Source organism: Pseudopipra pipra, chromosome 4 (assembly GCF_036250125.1).
Source record: "Pseudopipra pipra isolate bDixPip1 chromosome 4, bDixPip1.hap1, whole genome shotgun sequence".
In the NCBI taxonomy this organism is placed as follows: domain Eukaryota; kingdom Metazoa; phylum Chordata; class Aves; order Passeriformes; family Pipridae; genus Pseudopipra; species Pseudopipra pipra.
In genome coordinates this window covers 25878079-25892701 of record NC_087552.1, presented here as the reverse complement: position 1 = coordinate 25892701, position 14623 = coordinate 25878079, and the positions used below count along the sequence as shown (strand labels likewise).

Here is a 14623-nt window from a genome sequence, read left to right as displayed (position 1 = left end):
GGAAGCATTTGAAGATATTACTAGCCAAAAATACACAGATTCTAAATACCATTATGGAGTTCAGAACTGAAATGTCTTCTTTCTGACCACAGCCATAGGCAGGCAAGAGCAATTTATTTTCTTACAGGGACAAATGCAAAGTGCTGATGTATTTGTCACAGGTTTTTTGTTTAGGGGTTGGTTGGGGGATTTTTTATTTTCCACTATGATTGAAAGATATTTCCTTTGGGTACCAGCATTTTGGTGTTCTAATAAATGAATTAAACTGTCTTTTTTTTCTTCCAGAAGGGAAAAAGATGTGTATATATATGACAGCTACCTCTTTCATATACAATTTCCAGGGGTTTTTTTGTTAATTACTGCTTGTTTGGAACATTTCTAGATTTGGAGATTTTTCTGGTGATGGAGCAAAAAAAAAAGCAGAAGCTTATTGCAACAGGTCTGTGTCTGCATTCAGAGGCAAAACCTTAGGGACAGAAGGATAAATGCTTTTAGAAAACAGTCATTAAAGATTTCATTTATTGGGGAGCTGATTTAGACAGCCCTAGAAAGCTATCATAGTTTAGCAGAAAGACAGGATAAACTGAACTTTTGTGTATGTGTGTCCCAGTTTATCCACAGAAGGGGCTTTTCTGAGGACAAACTAACTAAAGGTTAGGCAGGACACCAAATTTCTTAATATTATCAGGGTAGCTTTATGTCTGGTGTGAGCTTCTCACTAAATTACTTTGTCCTAGAATTTTTCAGTCTGGTGATATTAACTCTGCTTTAACAAATGTAAATTAAACCGCTAGATACCAAAGAAAAGTTCGTAAATCACCAGTTTAACAATAGTTGGCACGATTAATATTTTCATTGTTGTCCTAGTTTGGAATTTGATAGCTTATATTGCTAAAGAGAGATTGCTTGGAAAAACAGGTTTGTGGCCTTTTTTTGTGGGAATCCTGTTGACCTCTTGAATTCCTTAGGGGAAAGAGAAAGCTAATGCTGGCAATCCTTTTCTGTCCTTTCCTTTGCAGGAGAAAAACTGCACTTTTAAAATCTTAGGTTTCACTAGATGGCAGCATCTCAGTGTTTCAACAGGAAATTACGTTCGTATAGGAAACACAAATACCAACAAGCACAGTAAAAAACTTGTAGAACTTCCTTTTGTACAAAGGTCAGTAACGGAGCAGTTTTAGATCTCTTGGTGAGTGACTATATTACTGTTTATTTGTAAGTGCTTCACAGAGTCTGTGACAAATGTTGGTAAAACCTGATTGCTGTATTGAAAAATGTATTTATAGTGCATTTTGCTTCCAATGTGTTACAGTGATTTGGGGAAGTAATTGAACTGATGAGGCGGCTTTTGGAAAGAAAAGAATTTTTCAGTTACATTGTTTCAGAAGTCTGATTTGTTGAACCTGTAACCTTCAGGAAAACAGTTTTGCTCCAAGTTTTGTCCGGAAAAACATCTGACAAAACAATGTCTCTCTGATGCAAATAAGAGAAATTAATAATCTGACTTAAGACGTAGAACACTAAATTTGATTTGGTAATCTGAGTCACAGCATGGATTTGAGCTTCTGTAGAATATAGCATTGGCTGCTAACATAAGGAAGATTAAGGTACCTTTGTCTTCCCAGTGAAGAACTTGGTGTGTTGGTTTCATGTGTATATTTTTATGTGTATATTCTTACAACAACTTTTTACATTCATAGCTACAAAGTTTGCTCAGAGGATTATAAAACTGCAGATAATTTTACTTATAGGGAACCCAGGTAAGAAACTGCACTCTGACTGGAACACAGTGACCTTACTTTTTAGGCAGTTCTTTGAAACATCCTACTAAGTCATTTTCTCCTTAAATAACAAAAAATCCACAGAAGGGAGGTGATGACACTTGCTTTCACTTGTTTGTCTGCAACTTTGCATGCTTTATTTCTTTAAATCTAACGTAGCATATGAATGTGTGCACTGCGGCAGAATAGAGCTGTATTTTGCCTTTTGGCTGCTACACAATGACTAAGGCAGAAACTCCTAAAAGTTCCCTGCCACTTGCCCCAGGCATGCTCTGTGGTTCCCTGAGAATAAGCAATGCCAGAGAGGGGAAACAAGACAGCTTCATTCCCCTCCCACCTTCCTGCTTCGTTGGAACTGGGAATCTGCTGTGCTGAAAGACTCTGAAGACAATTCAGAGCAGATACCAAGACCCCAGGGTATTGTGTGGAATTTATTGCAGTATAGGAAGTTGAAGTGTTTGTAGTTTGAGAGAAACAGGAGGAAGACCTACTTTCTAAGTACACAATGGGCAGTGGAAACACTAGATTACAAGCTATTGTTATAATGAAGCCTAACTCCTGAGATCAAATGCCTTTTGGGTTTGTTTTTCTTTGAGGTCCTTATATATAATTAATTAAAAAAAATGAGGAAAAAAAAAAGAAGGTTGCGGCAGTCGTGCCCCTCAGAACCCTGAGGGTCATGCTGCAGCCAAAAAGGACAATTGTGATGGCAGAGGTACACTCTGGATCACGTCTAGTTTTTGGAATGTACTTGCATCTAATTCCAGGGGTTGGTTCATGTTTTTGTTAAAGTTTCTGTGACATCTCCTGTCTGCACAGGTGGGCACCATGGGTCGGCTGGATGGGAAGATCATCCTGCTGTCTGCGGCAGCACAGGGCATCGGGCGAGCAGCTGCTATAGTGAGTTGGAAAATGTTTGTTCTCCTGCACCTAAGCAAGGTCTCTAATGCTAGCTTGTCTAAAAACACCTGCACCAAACCTGCTCTTGAATTAATAAACCATAGATGAAGCTAGAACTATGCACTGAAAAAATTGGGGAATAATGTATCCACTATACTGTATCATGCAGGCTTTGTGCTGTTTGAATTTCTGAAAATCTCAACTCTGAGTGGAGATGTTAAATAAGGATAAGAGCAAGATTTGAGAACAGCTGCAACTGCTTTTTTAACAATATATGGTTGGTACTTTGGTTTTGACCTGTCTGGCATGGGAGGCCCTGCCGAAGGCATGTACCACCGCCAGCATAGCTCGCAACCGCATAGGGGCACACAGGCTTCTTCCCCACTAAAGTGGTTAGGGCAAGCCTTTCACTCCCTACTTTTCTGCCACCCCACTGTGTTACCAGAGATCTTCCCTCGCACTGCTCACTCGCGACACTCCATACAGGACTGCCCCCCCTGCCCTCCCGCTGGTCCGGGGACCCCCACAATCTGTCTGACACCCTTCCTCTCCCCCAAATTGGACTGGCAAACCTCTTGCACTCCCAAGTTCTTCCTCTCCTCTCCCACAAGGGCACAATAGCCGCCGGCAGTGAGCTGCTTTACGCTGACGATGATGCCCTCGTCGCCCATGCAGAAGTAGCTCTGCAGCATTTAACATCCTGCTTTGCTGAGGCTGCTGAGCTTTTTGGGCTGGAAGTCAGCTTGAAGAAGACAGTTTTCTATCAGCCTGCATCTCAGGAAGACTTCCATCATCCTCATATCACCATTGGCGAATCAGAGCTGAAATCAGTCCAGCAGTTTAATTACCTAGGCAGCCTCATCTCCTCAGATGGTAAGATTCACAGAGAGATAGACAACAAGTTAGCAAAGGCATATAGAGCTTTCGGAAGACTCCATAAAAGAGTGTGGCGAAATAAACACCTGAAGAAAAGTACAAAGATCAGCATTTACAGAGCCACAGTGCTGTCTACTCTTTTATATGGATCTGAATCATGGGTCATCTACTATCACCACCTGCGACTCCTAGAACGCTTCCATCAACGCTGTCTCTGTACAATCCTAAACATCCACTGGTCAGATTATGTGACCAATACATCTGTTCTAGAACAGGCAGCAGTCACAAGTATTGAGGTCATGTTGCTGAGAACACAGCTGCGCTGGGCAGGGCACATCTCAAGGATGAAGGACCACCGCCTCCCTAAGATCTTGCTTTATGGTGAACTTGCCACCAGCTGCCTCATGAGAGGAGCCCCAAAGAGAAGATACAAGGACTCCCTGAAACAACATCTCAGCCTTGGCTACATTGATCTTCACCGCTGGTCTACTCTGGCCTCCAATCGGGAGGTCTGGAGACATGCTATCTATAACGCTGCTGCTTCATTTGAGAACGCACGCAGGATCACCCTCGAAAAGACAACACAGAAAGAATTGTGTCTTGCCGACAAGGAGTCTTTCTGCTGTGCCTTTTACAACCGGACATGTCTATCTCACACTGGCCTCTTTAGCCACCAGCACGCTTGTAGCAAATGTGGGTAGAGTCCTTCCCAAATCTTCGTTCATGAAGCCTAACCATGGTGATGATAGTTGGTACTGTCTGTACCTTTAATCCAGTATCTCTGCTGCTTTGTTCTGGATGATATTTCGTGGTCTAAAGCTGAATACTGTGACGATCCCCCATCGTAAAGCCAAGACATTTTATCTATATTCAGAGTTGACATAGCCAAGTCTACATGATACTAACAAGAACAAAGCTACAACATTGTTCACAATGAGCAACTATAAGAAACCCTTTACAAATTTTGTTTGATTACTATTAAACAAAATTTAATAGATATATTAACTTCCCACTTAGCTTGTAATTCTTTTGATCAGTCCTCCTGCTTACTTCCCTTTAACATAGCAAATAAAGAAAACAGTAAAGTTATTTCAGTATCTCTGTAATGTAATCAACAATCCAGGAAAATCTCCTGTGAGTAGGATTTTTGCCAGACCAGTTAGTTTCTCGTGCATATGGTTAGAAGACAACTGCTGATCTTTGCTCTTACATAAATAGCTCAGTCAAGGAGTAGGTAATCTTCCTGATATTTTCAGTTTGTAAATACCCAACAAGCCATGGAAGGCTGGTATGTTTAATGCCACTATCCTCTTACGCTACACTTGAGACACTTATTTTTAAGAATTAGGGGCTATAGTCCAAGATGTTAGCATACTTTTGACACAGAGGTTACTTTGATAGCTGTTGATTTGCCAGTAATCGCAATACAAAGAAAGTGGGTTTTGAGGGGACCATCAAGAATGAAGGAATATCTCTGGTTAAGTATCAAAGAGAAGTCATGCTGCTTTTAATATCATTCTATTCCAATGATTTGGATGCAAAAGATTTTGTTAAAGTTTAAATACTACCATTCCCTTTTTATGGCTTCTGCCTTTAACTGTCAAATCCCATAACTTCCTTTAAATCCAACAATACAGACAATTCTAGCCCTACATTCATAATGTGCTTACTAGTGCAGCTAATAAGGGCCAAAATAATATCAGTTGTCTTAGTCTGGTTACTGTTCTTACACTTTATTTATGGATTCCTTACTGTAAGGAGAAAAGATCTTAAGTCTGTCTTATATCATGCATAGTTACTCAATTGTCGGCAGGATGTGTAGTAATTTGTGTCCAGTACTCCCTGACTTCTTGTGCCCATCATGAAAAGTGTAAGATCAGCTGCCTTTGGCCAACTTTTAAGCCAAAAAGGACCTGAGAAGAAAACAGATTTTATTTCTGATAAGATCTTGAATATCTAAATATAAACTGCTTTTCTTGTATTCTTCAGGCCTTTGCTAAAGAAGGAGCCAAAGTCATTGCTACAGACATCAATGAGTCCAAGCTGAAAGAACTGGAGAAATATCCAGGTAAATGTAGGCATTAATTCAGCTCTTCCAAGTTTTGTTGTAGGCTGTCTGAAATGTAATTTGAGGACAGGAAAACTTCAAAAGGCCAGAAAAAAAATGGAAAATATCCAAACTAATTCTTTACATGTTGGCATTGGTTTATTCTGTGGTGTGAAATGGCAGAGATTTAGCATGTAAAATTTTGCAACATCAGCATATCAGACAGACTATTATTCCAGGCATATGGAATAACTTTGAGTTTCTTGTGTCACAGAAGTTGATATTTGTTTCCCAGAATGGCACCCATTTCAGTTACCTTTTGGCATCATTAGGCTGATTGTCAAGTGCATCACTCTGGAAGGCATGGAATGCTTTTCTCTGATCACTAGAACATCCAGCTATACAAGAAGATAGATTTAGTGCCTTGCATTTCCATTTTCCATACTTAGCTATCCTTTTAATGCATTCCTTGTCGTCTTGTAGAATTAGTATGTCTTCAGAAGCTCACTCTACCAATAGTAGATACACCTATTCTGTTTGTACAAATGTTCAGGTCTGAAGGTTGCTTTCCTACTGATACCACAGGAACATACTTCAAGAGCAGGTTTTGCATAGCTGTATTTCTAATCATAAGTGACAAAAGTGGGACATTACATTAAAAAATATTTTTTCCATAATGAAATAAAAAATAAGACTTGAATATATTTTACAACTGAAAATGCTTCCAACTTAATTTGACAGAAGAAAGTAGATTTAATGAATTCTTATTACAGGGTGATAGTAAAATACACAAAACCTTTTCTCCAGTACAGCTTTCAGTGTGGACATCCATCTCTACTGACTAGAATTAACCATAAGCAATCCCATTGTAATTCTTTGGGAACTTTAGGGCTTTCCAGGTTCTTTCTCAGGGTGTTTGGGAAAGTGTTACATTTTCTCCCTCTGCTAGTATGTTCACAAAGAAAGAAGTAATTTTCCTTATACTCAGAGCCATTTCCATCCTTTAGACACATGATTAGTCAATCCGTAATTCATCAAGACTTGGCATGTTGTGGTCTTTAAATTTTATCCAGGAGAGGTAATTCCAGTGTGATGTTAATAACCAGCCTGTAGTCTGATTGCATCATTATACACAGATCTCTTCGAAAATGTCTACATCATTTAACACATATAAAGCTTGTTCATGGACTTGTCAGTTTGGCTTCAAAAGAAACAGGTTTTTATCCATTTCAAATCAAATTCACCCTTAATTTAGACGACACTCAGATGCTTTACAGACAACTTTACAGTATTTTATAGAATCATGTATGTTGAATGAGACTTCTGGAGGCCATGTAGTCCCATTTGCTGCTCAAAGGGGCTCTGGTTAGAGCTCAGGGCTGCATTGAATCAAGTCCTGAACGTCTCCAAGGGTGGAATTTCCTCATAAACCTCTGTAGGCCCTTGTTCCAGTGTGACTGCCCTCATGATTTTAAAATAATTATTTATGCGAAATCATTTTTCCTCATTAATTGAATTATATAAAGTTCATTCATAATATCGTCAACTACACATGATAAGATGGCATGTAATGTGATTGTGAGTGTATATGACACGTGTAACTAGTTTCAAATAATTATTATCCTATGCCACTGACCATGGAAGCTTATTATGATTATATAGGTTCTGTAATTCTACCATTTGGAAGTATAGTGGAATTCAAATTTATTGGGAATGCTTTTATGGTAAATTATGCTAGCTCATCTGCTTGTGAGATGCTGTATGGCAATGAAAACAGTTGATCTTCTTAATTCCCTCCTGAAATTTTAAATAGCATGACATGCTGTCCATTGCTGTCTCAGTTTAATCATTGCACTAACTTGATGATCAAGTGTAGTTCTCACTGAATTGAATTGTAAGTGCAATTCTCAGCACTTCAGAAAAATCATCTGCTGATCCTTAGTCAAGTGCATTGAAGCAAATACACTCTTTTTTCTAGGCATTCAAATACGGGTTCTGGATGTTACCAAAAGGGAGCAGATAGAAAATCTGGCCAAGGAGCTTGAAAAGATTGACGTCCTCTGTAACATTGCAGGGTAATCACCTTCTCTTTGATAATACTCTTTTCCCAGTTTTCCCTGTCCTCCAGAAGTACTTTCTGTTATTTCAATGCATTTTATTTCTTTCAATTTAATGGATTTTGTAACTTTAATACAAACTTTAATGTGTTTTCATCAAAACTGAACTTTTTGTGTGCAGCCACATTACCCAGGACAAGACAGAATGGCTCTTGAACTTACATTTTCCTCACTCTGTGGGTACCCTATACTGATGGCTTTGGCCCTCTTAGCACAACAGTGAGCAAAGTTGATGGTCTTCTAGTGCTCTACTTATTTTTTTCTATTGCTAAGTATTTCATTGCACATATTGAGTCTGCCTTGTGTCCTTGATACTTACTCATCACAAGAAATACACTGTTACTTGCATTCTTTTAAAGACCTCTTGTCCCTCCTTTTTGAGGTTGAAAGAGTTAACTACTGCAAAATAGTGATGGAGAAACATGCATAAAAAGCCACAGAAATGTAAACTAGAGACAGTAATCTACTTCATGGACTTATTCCAGATTTGTTCATCATGGAACCATTCTGGACTGTGAGGAGCAAGACTGGAACTTCACAATGAACCTCAATGTTCGCAGCATGTATTTAATGATCAAGACATTCCTTCCAAAGGTAAGGCTTGATTGCCTAGTCTCTGCTGCACTACGTTTAAAGTGTGAGAAGTCTAAGTTAGCCACTCTGGCGACATGGGATTTGAGATAAAAATGCAAGGGTGCAGCTTTGGACAGGGAAGCCCTTAGATTACAGTGATCCTACTGTAAAGCATTCTCTGCATTGTATAATCTTTTAAGTAGACAATTTATCTGAAGGATCTGGTAGAGAAGATTAATTCAGGGGTTTGCCTTATGTAATCTGTAACTAAAATCCTTCAAACGCTGAGCAGTGGGGAGCCACTGCAATACAGTGCTACCACATTATACTACAGCACACAACTGCACAATACCACTGCTACAAAATATTTATAAATAATGTATATTAACATTAATTTTATGGAAGTCTGGAAACTATCTTGTGAAGCAATTCAGTGACACTGATAACATGCTGCTTATAGCAGAACAACAATTTGATGAATCTTAACAGTTTGAGGACACTTTTTTTTGACACAATAACTAGGTTTGGGTCTACAAAATCCTGTAGATTGAATAAGGTGTTTGTATTCCTATAAATGCAAAGGCCAGATGTGGAAAGTGTGACCATGACTGGATGATAACTACTTTTTTCAGTATTGTTCCAGTCCTTTCTGTTTGGTTGGTTTGGTTGGTGGTGGTTTCCTTTTTTTCTTAGCTGAACTTAATTTTCAAAGTAGGTTTCGTTTTTTTCTAACAATTTCATGCATATCAGGTTTTAGGATGCCTAGAAAAGGTTACAACTTAAAGAAATTTAGCTACAATTCAAAGGTGCGAGAATATTGTGTTTTAATCTTCTCCAAAACAAAAAGGGTTTGAATGGAATCAGTGAATTGCTGCATTGGTAGATGGCATGAGCAGATGTCTGTATAGGGTAACTTACTGTGGTGACAAGAGGGCCATGATTCTCAGAGGTGGCTATCTAGGAAAAAGTCCTTTCCTGGCATAGTCTCCAATCCTGACATTACTTAAGAGAATTCCAGTGAGAACTTCAGGCTCTGCTTTACTGCTTCAGTCAATGGCACTTATCCATGACAGTTAGGCTTCGTTACCCTGAGTATCAATTGCACATAAGGCTGTTCTGTGAGTTGATGTGGGCTATTTTACTGAACCTGCAGATAACAGTTTGCATTTGAATGACATAAGTACTCTTTTGCAGATGCTTAAACAGAAATCTGGGAATATTATAAATATGTCTTCCGTGGCATCCAGCATCAAAGGTCAGTAGCTTGCCAGAGTTTCTTACGTAAAACTTTAAAATTATGGGCATGCAAAGTATACATTGCACAACTCCTGAATTAAGAGGACATTCTAAATTCAAAGTTCTTTCTAAATCCTGTGGAGGGATGCATTTAGAAAAATAGAAGAATAGAAAAATCAACTCATATACATGCAAGGAAACAGATGGAAAATTGCAGAAATGCCAAGATCTTTATCTCTGAGCTTTTTCAGTGTTTTGTTTTTATTAATTAAAAAGTAATTACTTCCAGTGATATCTTGCTGCATATTTTCTTCAGAGAAACAATGAAGAAATAACAATTACTTAAGTGCTGTAGCTATGCTTCCCAAGGAAGCCTGGTGGTGACTAACAGATGGGTTTCTGCTGCTGCTAAATCTTTGTTGCTTTGTTACCTTTTCTAGACTACTCCCCAAACTTATACTATTGAAAGATTGTGTGCCTTCCTCTGGTGTATGCCTGAGTAGAATTGTGGCAGTCAGCATTCTAGCTAGCCTGCCCTTATGGAGAGGATACAAGTGCTCCAGGAAATTCTGGAGTCCAGAAGCAGGTGCTTATTGAACAAACTTGTCTTTTTCTTTTTTTTTTTAACCATCTTTCTGTGCTGCCTTAACACGGACCTTCTGTTAGGAGTTGTGAACAGGTGTGTATACAGTACTTCAAAGGCAGCAGTTATTGGGCTAACAAAGTCTGTGGCTGCTGATTTTATTGAACAAGGCATCAGATGCAACTGCATATGTCCTGGTAAGTGTTCTTACATTATTCTGTAAACTAGAAGCACATACTAGAAGACCAGATTAAGTTTGGCATTATTAACAGAGAATAGACTTGCCAGTGGCAACTAAATTTACCAGCAGTCTAAAAGAACAGGACGTGCCTGAAAGATTTCTGAGATTTAATACAGAAAAGTTGTTACTTCTGTGGTTAAGCTGTATATTTAGTCTGTTAACCAAGTATATGCACTTTATATATATGTTACACAGTATTTGAATGTTTGTTTTCAAAGATACAGTCTAGGAAGTCAGGAGCAGGCAAGGGCTAGCAAATGGTCTGGCCCATATTTAACCATCAGAAAACTATTGAATCTGATTCTCAAAACTCTTGCCTTCTATTGAAATTTAGAATCTTATGCTATATTGGTAGCTCTGCAGTCTTTCTCCTGAATTATATTATGAAGTTACACATAAGCATTAAGACATAAAAATAGAACAAATAAACTGCATTTTTTTGTCATGATTGCTGATGTAGTTGATTTTTAAAATCGAATTTAAAATTTTGCTTAGGAACTGTTGACACACCATCTTTACAGGAGAGAATCAAAGCCCGGCCTAACCCAGAACAGGTGAGAAAGCAATTTATTAGCTTGATCCTGTGCACACATATGTTTAACTCTCTTTAAAAAAAAAAAATATTAATATATAGTGGCACTTCTGTTCATATTCAAGAATGTCCCTGATTTCAGAGTACCATGGATAACTTAACAGTAGTGTCTCCTTTGATAATGTGGTCAGCTTCTACTCCACAGTCTTAAAATGACTCCGAAGGATACTATTGCTTAGTGAATACAGTCTGTCATCCTTGGAAGCAATTGTAACTATTGATTACAGTACCCAATGCAAAAGTAGAGGACATTTTCTACTGTGGCGTGTGGCAGCCACAAACGAGTGCAAAACCATGCCAGAAAGGGCATTCTGGCCTATGCATTTCAACATTATTTGGGATGCTTAACTGTACTGACTAGATAACTGTAAGCTCTCATTTGAAGCACCTGGAATATCTACCACCAAAGGAAGAAGAATATATGTTGCCTTTATTCTGGAAGCAGAGATTTAGGTGCTGTCTCATACTTTTTTTTCAACCTGAAATTCACATCACTGTTCATCTTATATTTTTCTAGTGTAAGTTCCCTACTCAGTGCACAAAAAGAAAGTTATGACTAGAGGACTATTTTCAATATTGCCTTGTACATGTCAACAGATTAAAATAATTGCTTTTTTATTTTTGATATACCAAATGCTCTTGTATATCCAGGCACTGAAAGACTTTCTAGCCAGACAGAAGACTGGTAGGATGGCTACTGCTGAAGAAGTGGCCCATCTCTTTGTGTACCTGGCTTCTGATGAAGTAAGTATAGAACAACAGAATGTCCCATCAGAGCATCCCCACGCTACTTTGCTGCCTCACAGTACAGAGTATTTGTTTCAGAATGATTTATATTGTCTTTGAGCTGGATTATTAGAAAAGTAAAAAAGTGTGACCATCTTTTACTGAGTTCAACCTGCAATACAAAAAGTACTGAATGTTGACAGGGATTGCAAGGCATTAGGTACCATAGCCTGGTGGTTTCATGTCATCTGAGCAAATTGACTGACCCCAGATCATCTTGAATGGTAGGACAAATGGGCTTGTTTTCTTTTTCCAAGCTTTCACCATGGCTAGATCATGTTCTAAGGAGGTAGAATTAGTAGTCATCACCTACCTTTGCTATTCAAGGGCAAAATATTTGTGTAGAACTGCTGGAGATTTTAGCTAATGCTCAGAGTGAATCTGCCCTTTCAGCATAAGGAAAACAATAGACCCACTGAGGTTGTTATACACCAAACTCTTGATGACCACTGCAAATACCACCAACACTAATGAGCACACATCAACGTTATTCCATCTGCTATTGATTTACTATGTCTCAAAAACTGGACTGGATTCCTCTGGACTTGTCCAGCAGTCCTAATGTGCATGTCAAAATACTTTAATGGATTTAACTCAGTCCTAATGTTGCTATCTACCAGTAATCTGTCTCTCAATTTCATCTTGGTTTTAGTATTTTTTTTAACACTACTAATTTTTTCCAATCTGCTTATAGGGTTTTCAACCATGTATAGACAGAATTCTAGCTTTTCAGTAAATTCAGTATGCTTCAATACTGGCATAGAGAAGAATGTCAACAGCTCAGTTGCTTACCACACTCTCTGCATGATCTAAATTTTCAGTTAGGTCTCCTCATAATTATTGCCTGACCTAGTCAGATTCTGCTCAGCTGAACAGAGCTAATAACAACATAGTGTGAGGCATTTATTCCTATAGGTAAGATATCTGAAGTCTAGCTTATGTGAATTTGTACACTGAGGATGCATTCTCATCTCAATGCCTCTAATAATACTTTTGTAATACTCCCTTGAGTTAACTGAAAGGCTTCAATTTCAAAGTTTATATTGAGATATTTTATTATTTATTCAGGCATTTTTGTAAAACAAAAAAAAAGTGTTTGTACAAAAAGAAAGCAGATTTTTGAATTTAAAGAAGTAGAGTTTCCCTGTAATTAAGAGCCATGAAAAATTAGTTCCAATGATTGTTCTCTTTTATGTAATTTCAGTCTGCCTACGTGACTGGCAATGAACTAATCATCGATGGAGGATGGAGCTTGTGATTGACTCTCCCTGCAAATGGAAACTTATACCATGAAAGGCAAAAAGTGAGGATAGTGTTTCTTGCAAAGATTTAGATCACGCACATGATATCTTTCCAAACAAATTTGCTGTGTTTTTACTGCTATTTGCTGCATTTTTACTCTTTCTAGATTGATCTTACGGATTCACTTTTCCTTAAACAGTGAAACACTGGAGTAAAATGTACTTCATGTGGCTTCAGTTTATGGCAGTTCCAAAAACATGAAAGAACAGCAGTTTAATGTTTAAGATTTCAAAGGGCCAAAAATATTATTCAAGGTACAAAGTCTGAGTTGTGTTTTAAGCAAATCTGAGTGAGAGGAATCAAATACTATCTTTATTCTCATCTTACAAAGTATCTGGAAATTAAACATTCACATTTAGATTTTCTACTAGCATTGACAGACTATCCAGATAAAAGGGAGCAACAACTATTAAATCAGCCAAATGGGTCCTGAACTAAGTATGGTTTAAACAGAATAAAATAAAAATAATAATAAATTTGAAGATCTGAATGTTTGAATCACTTTTTTACTGGTACCAGATGTTTCTATAATAAGAAAACATACTAATTACAAACTGTAGCTGAAAGCACATACTGCTTTGCAAGTTATGAAGTAAGTAGTTTTCTGCTCTGTACTATCGTTAACAAAATATTTTAGAACTCTAATAGCTGTAGAAAAACAGTCTGAATTGTTGAAAAGAATGTTCCAAGCCTGACAACACTTATAGATCCAAAGTCGGAGCTGCAAGATGGTCAAACATGTAGATATGTGGTGTTTGAGCACATGAAACTTCCTGCATACACATCAAAGAGCCAGTGTACTTGCACAGCTGTTTTGTGAAACTGCAATGTCCATTTTCCAGATCTTGGGCAAATTAGGCTGCTGAAATCTGGAAAAGCAGTAATGCAAAAGGCAGGGCAACAGATTACCATTAGAAGCAAGAGAATTGGCCTCTTTGTGGAGTTTGGGAGAGTTTTTTTGTTTAAGCGCGTAACCACTTAGGCACTGTCTTCATGAAGCAGAAATGGTGGAGAGGAGCCTGCTCTAATGGTTAAGACTAAACCTTAGAGCGTGTTGAGCAGAGAGACATGTAATGATACACTCAGTTATAAAATAAGTACATTAACTAGTACAAAATAGGAGAAATAGAGACCAGAACTGTTTCATTAATTGTATAGGTCACTTCTAAAACGGTCTTGGAAGTATCATTACTGTATCTCCTCTCTCCTGCTTTCATGTACAGAAAGTTCTATGTGAGGATGTCACTTTAGCAGGCATGGATGGGGGGATATGTGAGAGAAGTGTTCTTAAATACATGGGTGGATCTTTATGAATATGGTTGACTTCTGGCACAAAAGCAAAAGGAGTGGATTTTACCACTCTAGATAGAGCCAATATGTTCTTCCCCAAAATGATGCACTAATATTGGACAAATACTGTAAAATCTGTGTGCTTGGTGCTACGCTTTGGTGCTCTATGCTTTATTCACAAGTACCAATTCAGTCTGTACGAAAACACAAGGCAAAGTTTCTCTGAAAAGGACTGTTTCTACAAGAGTGTGTGTTGATGTTTTTGTTGTGGTAGCATATGGTAGCTTTGATCATGAAAC

The 14623-nt window shown here is 38.1% G+C and overlaps 1 protein-coding gene across 2 annotated transcripts; it reads left to right on the top strand.

Annotated features, from left to right (window-relative positions):
• Positions 1-1070: 1070 nt before the first annotated feature.
• Positions 1071-13524, top strand: BDH2 (3-hydroxybutyrate dehydrogenase 2). Of its 2 annotated transcripts, none has more exons than XM_064652021.1 (10): positions 1071-1159; positions 2601-2681; positions 5547-5625; positions 7583-7679; positions 8207-8315; positions 9489-9549; positions 10197-10310; positions 10850-10908; positions 11598-11690; positions 12937-13524. In XM_064652021.1, the coding sequence occupies exons 2-10, from the start codon at positions 2610-2612 to the stop codon at positions 12988-12990; spliced, it is 738 nt and encodes a 245-aa protein (XP_064508091.1). In that variant the 5' UTR covers positions 1071-1159; positions 2601-2609; the 3' UTR covers positions 12991-13524. The 2 variants fall into 2 exon arrangements, with proteins under 2 accessions (XP_064508091.1, XP_064508090.1); XM_064652020.1 differs by having other exon boundaries at positions 1086-1189.
• The last annotated feature ends 1099 nt before the right edge of the window (positions 13525-14623 follow it).

Coding starts and splice junctions, on each gene's coding strand:
- BDH2 (XM_064652021.1), top strand. CDS start 2,610: ATGGGTCGGCTGGATGGGAAGATCATCCTGCTGTCTGCGGCAGCACAG. Junction 5,626..7,582: donor AGAACTGGAGAAATATCCAG/GTAAATGTAGGC, acceptor TCTTTTTTCTAG/GCATTCAAATACGGGTTCTG. Junction 7,680..8,206: donor GTCCTCTGTAACATTGCAGG/GTAATCACCTTC, acceptor GACTTATTCCAG/ATTTGTTCATCATGGAACCA.